At 47.0% G+C, this 14419-nt stretch overlaps 1 protein-coding gene across 1 annotated transcript in view; it reads left to right on the forward strand.

Moving 5' to 3' along the window:
* GABRR2 (gamma-aminobutyric acid type A receptor subunit rho2) overlaps positions 1–14419 on the forward strand; it is a 633724-nt gene that overhangs the window by 555865 nt on the left and 63440 nt on the right. Inside the window, exon 6 of the mRNA XM_069606506.1 lies at positions 124–264. Within this exon, the coding sequence (XP_069462607.1) occupies positions 124–264 (141 nt within the window). The remainder of the gene's footprint in view (positions 1–123; positions 265–14419) is intronic.

Below are 14419 nucleotides of genomic sequence, written 5' to 3' on the forward strand. Positions count from 1 at the left end.
TCCTAGTTACGTCATTTTAGTGCTCTCTAAACCGATTGTAGACTGCACTGCTGTAAGTTTAGGCTGAGATCTTCACTGGCAACATTTACATGCATATAACGTTTTGTCTTCATCCCTTTAAAGATGCCTACACTGACGAAGACCTGATGCTGTACTGGAAAAATGGAGATGAATCTCTGAGCACAGATGAGAAGATCTCCCTGTCCCAGTTCCTGATCCAGAAGTTCCATACCACCTCCAGACTGGCCTTCTACAGCAGCACTGGTAAGAGTCCCTTTGCTGTCCCAGACATGCTCCCTTTGCCCTTGAAAGATACATCTCAGGATACATCTTTGAAGAAAGTTTGGGCAATTAGTCTACACGAACCTCCTTCTTACCCTCTCTGTTTGGTACATTTTTGAAAGGGTGCCCTTTCACCATTCTCATGGGTCAATCACTGCATTTCTGTGTTTGTAAAGCTAGACTGAGTCACCAATGAAAGTACGGGGGCATCTGTTCCAAAATATGAGAGTGCTCATGTACCAACCAGGCTGAATGTATGATGATAGACCTCATTCATAACACTGTCGTTGTCACCGAAATGAAATAGGATTTTCACAAAACACACCAAAAAAATGTCTGAATCACTTTCAAAAGAACCAGTGCTCAAAAGGACTCACCTCAAAAGTGTTATGACAATTGTTCTTAGCCTTGTGTTCAGGATATGAGCTACATACTACTCTAAGCAAAGGTGTCCCCCTTTAAGCCTTCCCTTGGTCTTCTAGTGGTAGCACTGTCTGAGATGTCAAAGTCAACTCACAATAACAAGGGAGGTGCGCTGGCACAACAGCATTCAAACACAATGGGCCTCATCAGGAGTTGGGCGGTATCCCAGCGGTAAATCCACTGGAATATTGCCCAATACAAATACTGTTGCAGCCACTTGCTCCAGTGGTATTACTGCTGGACCACAAGTGGCAGGGGCAGTGTAAGTCCCCATTTCTTTTTAGTCCATAGGACTCAATGGGGCATTTTTGGTGCAATTAACGCTGCAGTAATTGCGGTGCCGTAATTGCCCGAAAATGGGCAACAAATCAGCGCATTCACCTCCAGGTCAGAGCTGGAGGTGAATCCTCTGACTTTCCCCCAAACTCGTGATCGGGCAATGCAGTAGTGCAGGGTTAACGCTATTGCCGCTGCATTTTTACCACATCGCCCAACTTCTGATGAGGCCCAATATAACTGCAAATAACAAAATGGCTACACACCAATGTTATAAAAAATAAATTATTTAGCTTAATGTTGCACAAAAAGTTATAGCGGATACAGAGATGAAACATGGTGGGAAGTCTTCATTATCAACTGGTTAGAGGTGTGTATGTGTGTGTGATTTTCTATGACTCAGATATATCCTCCAGAAGTTACAGAGGACTTCACTACATTGCACTGTGCACACAGTAACTGTTGCCTGGCTATGTGCCTAGTCTACTGTCTCCATAAGTTAGAGGGTGTCTTGCTTGTTTACGCTAAACTCTTGATCACCAAGGCCAGATCTGTGACCAATGCAAACAAGGATACTAAAAGACATCTGGTAGAGACTACCCATTTCAAAGCAGTTCAGTTCTTCAGTAACCACAGGTTAAAGTTCTGCTTTTTACTGGCATTCATAGTTGTGAGGTTTATGCATCTTTGTGCAGAATCCTTGCAGGGACAACTGAAAAGCTCTTGGGAAGCAAAGGTTCCTTGAACTTCCAGCCGTGTTTGCCTGGTCAAGTATAGAGGGTGCTACACAGGACCGATGTGTGCTGCTGAGAACAAGTTCTTGGCATTTCGGGATTACCTGGTGCCTTGTGGAAAGGTGAGAGCGGGCCAACTCCAAGACTAGCCTTCAGAGCTGAGGAGGAACTAACAGCTGGTAGCAGGTCTGTCCATTCACATTTACATAATTAACGACATTGTAGAAAGGCCTGATTTTCTGCACAAAATAAGCACCTGCTATAGCCTTCCTCAGAGGAAATGATGTTATCTAAGGCTGGCCTTAAGCCTGGTTCATGGCATTGGGCCAGAGAAAACTGATCCTAGAGCTTAGTTCTTCAGGTTCCTGGGGGTAGAGGACTGGGAGCGAGGAGATGTGGGACTCGGCTGTTCTTCTGCTTCCCCTGGAAAGTATGTAGAACCAAATCTGGCTAATCCTAGGGACTGGGTCTAGCTGTGGGGTCTACTAAGGCTGAACAGCAGTGTATGGCTCTTAAACCTGTTTGGAAACAGGGTCACCCTCCTTCGTGAGAAAGATGGCATAGGCATGGCTGAAAACAGGCATTGTAACTGCCCCCATTAGTCCTATTACAATGCCCCCTAAGTTTTAGTCTTACTTGACTGCAAGAATGGATTTAGGGGCAAGGTGTCTGTAGGGATCTTTCAGGAACATCATCCCGAGTCCAGTAAAAACCAGGGCCCATCATTTTGATGGAATTTTCTCAGTGGCAGTGCTAAACAGATCTCATCCCGCCAAACCCAGGTTGACTCTTGTGGGAATGCAGGCATAGTATAGTGCACCCAGAGTTTAGGGGTGCGTCAGACTTCATTAAAGTCTTTGTACATTCCACTTTTAACACCATATCTCAAAGAGGGCAGTCAGGACAGGCACATGACTGGCCGTAGATGAGAAAAGAATGAACACAAAACTGAAAGTAGAAAAATGAAAAGTCTCAAAGATAACCAAGAACATTCTCTCACCCTCAGTTGCCAGGTCCTCTCATCCCATGATGGCTGTTGCTTTTTGTTGACTAGCTAAATGTGTATCCATGGGTACCAAGTAGAAAGCATCCTCAAGTTCTAATCCAGGTCGACTTCTTGAAGTCCCTCATTGATGTGCTGCTGCATCTACTCCTCCAGCTATATGTACAACTTGTGTTTCTACAGGTGTTGCAAGGAACCCTCACTACCAATCTCTACTCTCCAGGCCCCATCATCACCATCAGGCGTACTCCCCTGGACCTTCTTTCATCTTCAGTCTTCTCTACTCCTGCAATTCCCTCCCTACATGCATCTTGTACCTCATTCCATCTCCTCACCCTGCCTTGGCCCAACCTTGCCTTCTTGTTCCTTCCAGCTCTTTGTGTCTTTGTCACCACCTCTCCAGCTGTTATCACCTCCTGCTTGGATTCACCACCTTCTCCTGTTATCATAATGACCTTATGCATTCCTCCACCCGAACCTGATGTTGAAACCTCCTCCTGATCTTCACCATCTCCTAATAATAGCAACACTCAAACTCTTCACAACCTTCTCCTGGTGGTACCCCCGCTACAAACTCTCACCACCTCCACTTTCTAGGACCTCTTCTTCCTGGTCTTTACCACCTACTCCTGATCTTACCCCATCCTCCAACCTCTTGCCCCTACTTCTGTTACAACCACCTCCTCCAACTTTTCACCCGCTACCTGATTTTACACAGGACCTGGACAGAGTGACGATGTGGTGGGGGAGCCTTTTCTGTTTAGTTTACCTCCTTGATGCTCAGACAGTTTTTTTATTTCTGAGATTTGTAACCTTTGTGTGTGTGTTTGTGTGTGTGTCATTTTTTGTGTGTATCTGTCTGTCTCTAAATAAACTTTGTTGAGAACTCCTAATTCCATTATCTGGTTGCTCTTTTCCACCCTCAGACCCAAGGATGGTATGGCATTGTATGGCATTGTCAATATCTGTAAAGGACGCAACTCATTTGTTTTAACCATCTCTTCTGCAGGTTTTCTACCATATTCAGTTTGTTCTGGGCAGGGGACTTCTTTGGTAATTTGCAAGCGTTCCTTAGAGTTATTTGGGGTCTTTTGTATTCTTTTTGCAAAGTATTCGAGTGCTCTGCATTGGATGGTGTGGCAGTAGTGCATTCCGTAGATTTTGTAGACCAGGGCTTCTTCTGGGGATTAAGAGCTTCTCCAATGCTCTCCGGATGCCTAGACAATTTCTTTTTAATCCAGCTGGTTCCAGATTCTTCTATTCATTCTTTTTTGGCAGATTTCTTTTTAAATGTATGCTCTGGCTAGTTCATTTAAAGTCTCTGCGAGATAATTCAAGAGGTTGTGTTTTGCATTGTTAGGTCAGTTGTTGCTAAGAGGTGACCCGACAGACTTTTGATGCTGAAACTAAGGGTTTTCCTTGTTATGTTGTTCACTGGTTTCCAGGTGGTGCTATCATGAGTTATACTAACATGGTCCTTATTTTGGTTTTAAGGAAGTGGAAAGTCACTGGGTAGATACATGGTAGGACCAACATTGGTTGGCGAAATATGGTTTGGTTGAGTTGTGTTTAAGTTCCACATGAACAGTTCATCAAGTGCACTCCCTTCCATGTGGGTACGATGTAAGAAATGTTGTGTGAAACCTGTGAATTCCATATTATTTAGGAACATGTGATTGTTTGACTTAGATTAAAGCCACATGTTTACGTTCTTCATTATGTGCATTATGCTGCTAGACCTTTGGAGGTCACAAAGAAGAAAGTGGTCCATTTATCAATCAGGCTGGGGTTTGTCATTACTACCCTGGAAGTGTTTTCATTGATGGTGGCTTTAATTGCCAGGATTTTGCAAGAGGAGAACTGTTTGGTCATTATAATTATACCATTTAAACGCTTCTGAGTACATTCGATTCACTTTATTTCCAGTTGTGTTCTCACTATCAAACATTTTGGTATTTCTAACCGAATTGAAGCAAGAGACGATATGTGCTGTGATATGCAAATCTAAGGGCTTGGAAAAAGCTGGAAAAGTCCTATAGACTAAAAATCTATGAAGCTAAAGAGGACGTTTTCCATAATGAAATTGAGAATGCCGATAACAGTACAATGAAACGGTTTTCTATTTTTAAATACTTAGAAAATCCCCATTTGCAAACAGAACCACCTTTTAATACAAACAACGACTGTATAAAAATTCAACAGGTGTGTATGCACAAGATTAATACAAACCGTGAAAAAATCACGGACGATTTTCCTTTGGATAATCCATTGTATGCCTCTGCAACTCTAGAACCCTCTTCCCTGGAACCTGCCATTCTGTTTAATTTCAAATCCATTGCAGTCGCTGAGATTGAAAATGTGCTTCGAAAAATGCGCCCCACATGATTCCTGAATGACATAATATCTCCCAAGTTTGTCCTGAGGAATTCTAAGTTGTTTGCACCTTTTTTGCACGCTTTATAAATGGCTCTTTTAGTCATAAAACAGTACTGGATTCGGTTAAGAATGTAGTAGTGACCCTGTGTGGGAGCGAGGGGCCAATGGGCCCCTCTCTACCATCACTTCTCAGTACAAAACGTGGACCAAGTGCCTCTAGTGGTGGGTATGCCCCTCGCCCTTATGCGATACTAAAGTTTGGTTACATTCACGTAGATGGGACCACCAAGCAGGACACAGGGCATCCATTTTTTGTACCCCCTTTCGACTCCATCTTGGTAACCAGGCCTCACTGCGATAGTACAAAATGCATCTCTCCCTTTTGCCCGCCGCTGTAGCTTGGAGCACATGGCCCCCACCCTCGTCCCCACTCCAATTGGAAAACTCTGCTGCTCCATTCTCATGCTGAGGCCAGAGCTGCTTGCAACAAATAATACATTTAACACATCCCTTTTCCTCTGAGATCACTGTCCCGCATGTGAACCAACATGAGCCAAGCACATAGCTCGTTCATCTCCACAAAAGTGTCCTTGCCCTCTTACCCTCGCCAGTTGAAACTTATTGCCATTCTAACCCTGGGCCCTTGCAAGGCATCCCTTTCATGTGCCAGACTGCCAATCATGCTTTGAAGCCCACGCAGCAGACCCCCAACTAACATTGGACCCCTGTTGCAGTATATCATGCCTAATACTAACAAGTGCAACATACCTGAGATTCTTGTGAGACTAAACCTATAGTTCAATGACAGTATTATAGTGGTCAAGGCCCTTAAACCTGTGACCTGTATAACCGAAATGTGTAGATGATATAAACCCTTGAGTGATTTGTATAACGGCAATGATACACTATTGAGAGTCTTTTGATCAACTATTATTTAGTGCATGCATTACTCAGAATGTATTTTCTTAGCTTAGATAGTGACCACCGTGTTCACAGCGACCTGACCTTCACCCATCCGGAGCACAAATGTCTGACGTCAATCCTCCCGCCAACCAAGTAACCAACCCAGAGGAAGAGATGATGCCCACACCCAAGACACCACCACTGCTGACCAATCCAGGTCCAACGTAGCATCATATGTTAAAGATGTAGATGTACTATATGAATGTGTTGTAACCTTGATGTGGTCAGAGCGCTCTCAGAGATCTAGATAAACTTTTCCTTGAACTCTCGCAGCCTGCTCTTTTGTGTCTTATTCCCTGCCCAGGGAGTGTCTGTTTTATTCATTTCACACGTGTGAGTCAGGGAGGGCACAAACATTTGGTGACCCCCTGCAACGTGATCAGAGAGGTGCCTCGAGGCTGGCGCCGAGCGGCGAGATCCGGGACGCCCCCCAGCGAAACCATCGCCTCCGCGGCCGACCAGCCTGTGCGCACTACAAAGAAGGGTCAAGGGTTCCCGGTTGACGAATACCCGACTGAAAAGCTGTTCGCCGAGCGGGCCACGGCTTGGTTGGGGTGCGAGCCTGACTGGGGTCGGACTGCGAGCGGCGACCCTCGGGTCACCTGACTGAACACGTGAGTGCCGGTTGCGAAGGTAACGAAGGAAAGGTAAGGGGGAAATAGGGGGGACAGGTGGTAACGGGTAGTAGGGAAGAGTAGGGCCTGTGTGAGTGATGATGAGGCTTTTCTGATCTATCCTTTATATGGCCATTAGGTTTTGGTAAGAAGTGAAGAGAAAAAAGAGAAGTGGTATCCTAGCCCGAACGGGGTAGAAGGCGGCGCCGCGTAGCATTGTCTCGTCCAGTGCAGAATAAATAAGTGAAGATACAGAGAAAATAGTAGGAGTCTCGTATATTGAGTAGACTCGGAGTAGTTATTTAGAACATTATTTTTCTGGGTACGAAAGGATTCTTGGAAAAGAGTAAGAGGGTGTAAGAGGTGGGGAGTGAATGAGAAGAGTAGGCGAAACGGGAAAGGGGTAGAAAAAAGAGGAACGGGGAGAAAACGCACGCAGGTAGTGCATGTGCATGATAAGTGGTATATGTGCTTTTGTGTTCTGTCCATTTTTCGTCAAGGATATCCAAGTACTGTGATTAATTTGTGGTTAAAGTGGCAAAATATGCAACAATGAACTGTTGAATTTGAACATGCAATAACTAAAAGGTTAACGTTGAAAAGGAGTTGATATATATATATATATATATATATCTTGATACATATATGTGCATGCAAATTACAAGTAATTGAGAAGACTCGTGGTGTATTATCCAACTAGTGAAGAAGTGATTAAGGGGAAAGGGAGGTCGAAAGGTAAGTACAGACAAAGGGAGGAAAGGAAACACATCATCATGGGGGGAATAACACCACTAGCGCATATTTGTCAGCACCTTCCGTTATACAGTGAGAAAATACAAAAATACCACGATCAATGGTTGACGGAGATAAAAGGGGACAGTGTGACGCCAATTTGGCCAGAAGGTGGGTCATTCGACAAAAGAGTATTGGATTTAGTATCCACACACTTGTTAGCAAGGTATAAGGAGAAACAACTGCAAAACAGAAGGGAAGTACTAGACCTGTGGAGAATGTTTGAAGAAGTTACGCCTACAGCAGAGGTAAATAAAGAAAGAGTGAATGAAACACAGAGAACGCAGGAAGAGGTAAGCGGAACACCAAAGGGCGAGTGCACAACCACCACAGCTGGAGGCAACACAACTAAAATATATCCTTTAATGTCCAGACCAGCAGTAGGATATAGTGAGCCCCTGTACGTACCAGCATGTCCAACTCCCACACCCACAACCGGAGCAGTTGCCACAGCACCACCCCCCTATGATAAAGGAGGTTTGTATGGCCCAACAAGCGCACCCCCCGTGAATTTGGCACATCCCACTGGAGAATTAGACCGACACCTGGCGGATGCACAGATGGAAATAACACGGCTACGAGCATTGTGTGACAGGAGCCAAATGCTGCCAGGGGGAGGAGAGGTGCCACCATTATCCATAGCGGATCTGACGCCAACATTGAGCACAGCAGGGGAAATGGCGCAAGCGATCTCAGAGCCAGCACGGTCAGTATCATCACAAGGAACACGCATACCACAAGGGCAAGAGAAAGAGTGGCGGTCAGGGGAATTCCTGTTCCATCTAAATGACAAACCCGTGAGGATTATACGCCCACCCACCCCAGCCAGTGAGAGAGGAGAAGGATGTGAAGGGAACAATGAGCAAGAATCAGAACTAGAAGAGGTGTGGAGTGACTTAGACGAATATGAAGAGGCAGCTGCCAAGACCGGGTCCCCACTGCCAAACCGCCGGTACCCAGATACACCATCGCCACCACTATGGCAGGGTAGACTAAGACAGCGAGGAGGAAATATGATGGTAAGTAAAATAAAGAAAGGTGCGGTAAGTAAGGTAGGGAAGAAACACAAGTTACAAATGCCATTGATACATAAAGGAGCAGGTAGGCCACATTACATTCCATGGGCTCAAATGGATATAAACAACTTGCTAAAGGTCCTCCCCCCACTGTCGGGCGGGGCTGGGAAATGGATACACACCTTTGAGAAAAACACAGCAGGAGTGCCGCTAGCGATAGGGGATGTGAAGAGCTTATTAGTGTCAACAATTGGTGACCAAGCAGACGCAGTGTGGGAAAAGGCTGGATTCCCCGGAGTCACAATGAGTTGTGACCGCCACGATGGATCGGCGTTCAATAACGTTCGAGCACAAGTATGGGATGCATTGAGGCGCACGTTTCCAGATATTCCAGATTTACATTTAGTGATGCAGTGCACAATGCAGGAGAACGAGGATCCTACGCAATTCATACTGCGGGTGCAGGATTTATGGAGAAGCGAAACTGGCACGGCGTGGAACCAGTCCACCGCCTTGTTTTATTTTATAATCAAAAAGGGGCTCCCGAAGGAGGTGCAGAAGGCCTTGGACAAAATAGCTGGGATAGAAGCCAAGGGCTGGCCTGAAATACAGAGTATAATTGTGCACCACTGCAGGAGGCTCAAAGAGAGAGAAAAGGAGATAGCACAAAAATGGCTGGCAGACGAGGCGAAGCTGGTACAGAACAAATTAGTGAAGGTCGCCGCCGTCAACACCAGCGCAACCACAGACCGAGAAAATGAGGGGGACGAAGGAGCGGGAAACAGACCAGCAACAATAGCAGCACTGTGGGCCACAGGAGGACAAGGGCAGTGGAACGGAGAAGAGCAATACGGTGGGCAACAGTGGCAAGAAAGACCAGCAAGAGGTGGGTACCGTGGCCAGAGAGGGGGGTTTGGAGGTATGGGAAATAGGGGATTTGGCGGCCAAGGAATGAGAGGCGGACCACAAGGGTCATGCTGGAACTGTGGGAGATGGGGACACTACTCTAGAGATTGTAGAATGCGGCCTTCAGGGTATTTCCAGGCGCAACAGCCCATGGAGAACGAACAAGGTTGGGGGTGTCCACACCCAGGTAGCCCCTATAGACTACCGATAAGAAAGACATTCAGATTAGGACAGCGCACAGGGAACACTTGCGTGTCCAGTCCTATCCACCACCCTATGTGCAGAAGAGGAACCAATAGTGGGGCAGAGATAGGAAATAAGCAGTTTATCTTTATGGTAGACTCTGGAGAGGAGAAATCATGTCTTATGGAAGGACGGTTTCCGCTCTCAGGCAGGAATTTAGAGACGCAGGGGTTCTCTGGGGCTATTTTAAAAGTTCCTTACACTAAAGATCTTGATATGACGGTGGGGGGAAAAACCGTGCGCGCACCCTTACTGTACCACGAAGACGCTCCAATAAATTTGCTGGGGAGAGATTTGTTAAGCAAATTGAATATGACAATCTCGTTTGCAGAACGAGGAATAGTGTGCTCAACACCAGGAGTATGCCCAGTACGAGCAATGTTGATGATCAGCACAGTAATGAACGAAGTTGTGGTGCGAGGAATACCCATTGATATAAGCATGTTTATATATGGCATCAAGGTGTTAGCACAAGTAGTGCCAGAGATAACGAGAAAAGAATGGAGAACACCATCAGATTTCATATTCCGCCCAATTGCACACACAGACATTGTGCCAGGCACGATAATGTCCATAGACATTGAGGCAGTTCAAGTATCCAGCAAACGTATTGTGGTCATAGGACTGGACGCGCATGGGTGCGAGTGGCGGACTGTGTTATGCATAGACCCAAACATAATGCTACGAGATATAACAGATGAGGAGTTATTCACTGATGGTGAGGATGATGGAGAAATAATAATGGAAATAAGCATACCATGCGACATCATTGTCCAGTACAGAGAGGTACATAACCCACTGATGGCTAGCATTAAGGCCCCACTGACTATATTTAAGGAAGACATGACAAGAGTAGCACTTGAAATTTGGACCACCGGGCCCCACGATGTAGGGCTGCTGCATGAGGTAACACCAATAAAAATAAAACTCAAGCCAGGTGCAATACTGCCGAGGGTAAAACAATATCTCATATCAAGAGAAGCGGAGGAGGGAATTAGGGAAACCATAAATGCACTCCTGAAACAAGGTCTGATAGTTCCATCAAACTCCCCATGTAATACACGCTTAACGCTACCGATTTAGCTTTTTGCGATTTATATTCTAGTCCAATATGTTAAAATGTCACGTGGTACCATTCCCCACTACTATATTTTCTAGCCACATTGTCTCTATCAGTTCTGCAGTCTCTGCCCCTGGCCCCCTCCTCCCGCCTTTTAACATACATTGCTTTTTATTCACTTATCGTGTTCCTCCCGGCCTTGTTCTTCATCTCGTTCCGGGCAGCCGTGTGCGTCCAACCATGCCGCCACATCCTCCGGAGGGTCGAAAAAGTGCGCTTTACCTTTATGTAGGATTTTGAGCTTTGTGGGATACAACAGCATATATTTGAATACGGCTGTGCGCAGTCTCCTCTTGACCGCAGCATAGCTATAGCGCTGTCTCTGCACCAGCATGGTGTAATCCGGGTATGCAGTAATGGTCGCAGACACCCTTGTTATCGTCCCTCCTTTCCGGAAGAATTCCAAAATCTTCTCTCTGTCCCTGTAGTTCAGGATCTTCGCTATAATTGCTTGAGGGGGGCTCCAGGTTGCGGTTTCCTCATCAGGGCCCTGTGCGCACGTTTGATTGTGAACCCCTGGGAGAGCTTGCTAGCCTTTATTTCCTGTATAATCATGTTCTCCACATAATCCGTGGGGTCTTGGCCTTCTTCCCCCTCCGGCAGGCCGACTACGCGTATGTTATTGCGTCTCGCTCTTCCCTCGGCCTCCTCCGCACGGTTCTCCAGGTGGGCCACCTGTTGTTTCAGTATGTGGACTTCCTTGGCATTACTCGTGCTGGTATCCGTGTTGGTTTTCACCGCACTCTCTAGGTCACTCGTTCTTTCCGCAAGCGTTCTCACATCTTGTCTCAGTAGATTGACCTCTATCCCCACTGCATCTATTTTCGTTTCCAGTGCGGTTCTCAGGTCTGCCATTGCTAGTCCCCACAAAGTTTTCAATTCTGTGATGGCCATTAAGATCAAGTAGTCCTCTCACGGTGAAGCCGCGTCTGCAGGTGCGACAGCCATACCTTGTGCTGGGGTGGTGGGCGGATGTTGTGCCTTAGCAAAAATGTCCATTGTGGGTTGCTTGCCCTTGGTTTTACCTCCCCTGGCAGACATTATTCACTCTGTGTTACCCCAGGGTCCGTCCTACCAGGAGGTTTGCAGATATCGCTTCCTGTGGGCTTCCTTCAATTTTTATGGGTATCCGTGCCCCCTATTGATCGCTTCCCCTAGGAAATGTCCTAGCACATACTCCTGATATATCAACCACCACACCTACCGCTAAGAAGCAGCTACCACTCGAACTCTGCACCAGCTGCACACATACCTGGTGCGCACACGTACTTTTTTGACTCTCCCTACTCTCTCTACTGACCCGAACTTCGGTTCCCAAGGGCGTTCAACCTACCAGCGCCTTCAGACCATACCAATGGTATATAAGGCGCTATATAAATGCAAAATAACATAACATAACTTGATCTTGAGCTGTGCCTCCTCTTTGCTGCAGTTGTACTTCGCGTCTCACACCCGCCGTAGCCTGCGCATCAGCTTGCCCAACCCACAACTCTTCTTGATGCTTATTGTTTATGGCTCACTTTTGTTCCTGTATCCCTTTCCACTACCTTTACAGACTGTGCCTGGTCTTTCTGTTATAAGCCTCAACTCGGGGGGGTCTTGTCCAGGCGCTACCGCACACTTCGGGGGATCCCTGTGTCTAATGATCCTCGGGGGGGGTTCAAAGTAATCCAATTCTGTTCCAGTGCTGTCTCATGGGTCTGTGTATGGCCTTGGGTTTCTGTCAGCTTAACCCTTCTGCATGTGTTGTTTGCAGACCTTTACTTCTTTTCCTTAGCATGGTGCTGCGTGCACCATGGCATTTAGCCTGTGCCTTTCCATTTTGGGCAGCGTGTATTGACCATGTGGTTGACCTGTATCTCCCTCTCTTCTGGTCTGTATAGTTATCAGTGTTGCCAGAGCCTTCCCCCACGCTCCATCATCTCCACTGTTTTGCTGTCTCTGTCCACTCTCCACCTCTTACAGTGCTTGCTTCCTCCTGGACCCTGCTTCCTTGGGGACAGTTGGCCTCATGCTATCCACGGTGCTTCTCCTGCTCTTCAGTGTCGTGCCGTGTACAATGTGCCTGGATCTTCAGTCTCGGCTTGCAGGCAATGTTGTGCATGCAGTGTGCGCACCCTTTTATTGCCGTCCCTGGCACCGGGGGCGCACATCTGATACAGCCCCCCAACGTGCGTCCAGGCTCCGACGAGCGTCTGCTAGAACATATGCAGCCGCGTACCAGCTGCTTTGTTGTGTTTTCGCTCCCCCTGGGTCGCGTATCATGACACTGTTCCTTAGTGCTATAGGCTTATCCTTTCCAGGCAATGTGCACGCTATCTAGTTATAGCCGTGTCGTTTGCCTGCTGCTTGTGCAGAGGGGCCTTCCGCATCTTCCCCTTCTGCGTGCCGTTGCACTTACTATTGTCGGGCCGCAGGCCCCGGACTCAACGCTATCTTGTCTGGTGACCCGCCTTCATTGATGCGCTCCTCGTGTCTGCTCGCGGTGCCGGGGGGGTGCCAGTCCTCTGCGGGCCCGGCCTGCTCTCGATATTGGGCCGGTCTCCGCACGCAACGTGTTCGCCAGGCACGCACGACAACAAGCTTCTGTGTGCCCGATCGGCAATTCCGCGCAAGCTATGTTGTCAGCTACACACCGCGGGTATTCATGCTCTGCTTTCCCATCCGCTTGCGGGCCTGTGCCTAGTGCTGCCGTGGCTGTCCGGCTTCTCACGGGGGCTTGCCAGCTGGTCCTCTTTTTTTAGCAGCTCGCTCCTCCACTGCTCTCGTCGCCTTCAGGGGGCCCTTTGTCTCCACAACACATCTCTGTGTAAGTATCTTCCCTCTGCCTCTTCCTTGCAACCATCAAACTCTCCAGCTTCCATGGCCTTCCACTGTTGATCCCTGTGGTGCAAAGTGATGATGTGATGAGTTGTAATGAGATGTGGTGTGATGTGATGTCACCAGGGTTTGTTGAGTGCACTGCTACCACAAAGGTGGATTCCTAGCACTAGCTCACGAGACCCAACGTAACAACAGTTATTCTATGAAACTGAGCAGGATAGAGCAATGTTTTCAAAGCTCATCTAAGGTCGAGGTTATCCTCTAAGCCTCTTAAAGGAACTGGAAATGAGTTCCACAGTGTGGTTGCACACATATAGATACAGTGATCACTCATGTGTTCAAGTCTGGTTTTTGGGAGAGAAGAGATGAGGTGAAGGAATGTGGAGCGATACATATTTTTAAAATCTCCAGTGCATGAACTGAGTCCCGAGTCATAACAGGATCTAAGTGTAATGTAAAGATATGTATACTTGAGTCTGTTTTCAGTGGGTAGCCATTTAAGTGACCGAACTGTAAAAGTAATGAGATCAGAATGACAAAACCTCAACTGCAGTTGGTTAGCTCCATTTTGTAATCTCTCTGCAGTCGATTCAGTGGGACCTGCGTAGGCAAAGACAAGTGCTTCTGGGATAGTATCGGCCTCATTGCAAGTTAGGTGGTAAGTGGTAAAATTGGCAGTAACTGAGTTACCAAAAAAAGCCCCATTGGGTCCAATGCACCCAAAATAAATGGGGAATTACACCGCCACCACCACTTGTAATCAGGCGGAAAATCTGTCTGAATAGGTGGCTGTAACGGTAATTCCTCAGGGCTTTTTTTGGAGGATTTACCTCTGAATTTCCACCTAA

This window comes from Ambystoma mexicanum, chromosome 4p (assembly GCF_040938575.1).
Source record: "Ambystoma mexicanum isolate Mex_15411 chromosome 4p, UKY_AmexF1_1, whole genome shotgun sequence".
Classification (NCBI taxonomy): domain Eukaryota; kingdom Metazoa; phylum Chordata; class Amphibia; order Caudata; family Ambystomatidae; genus Ambystoma; species Ambystoma mexicanum.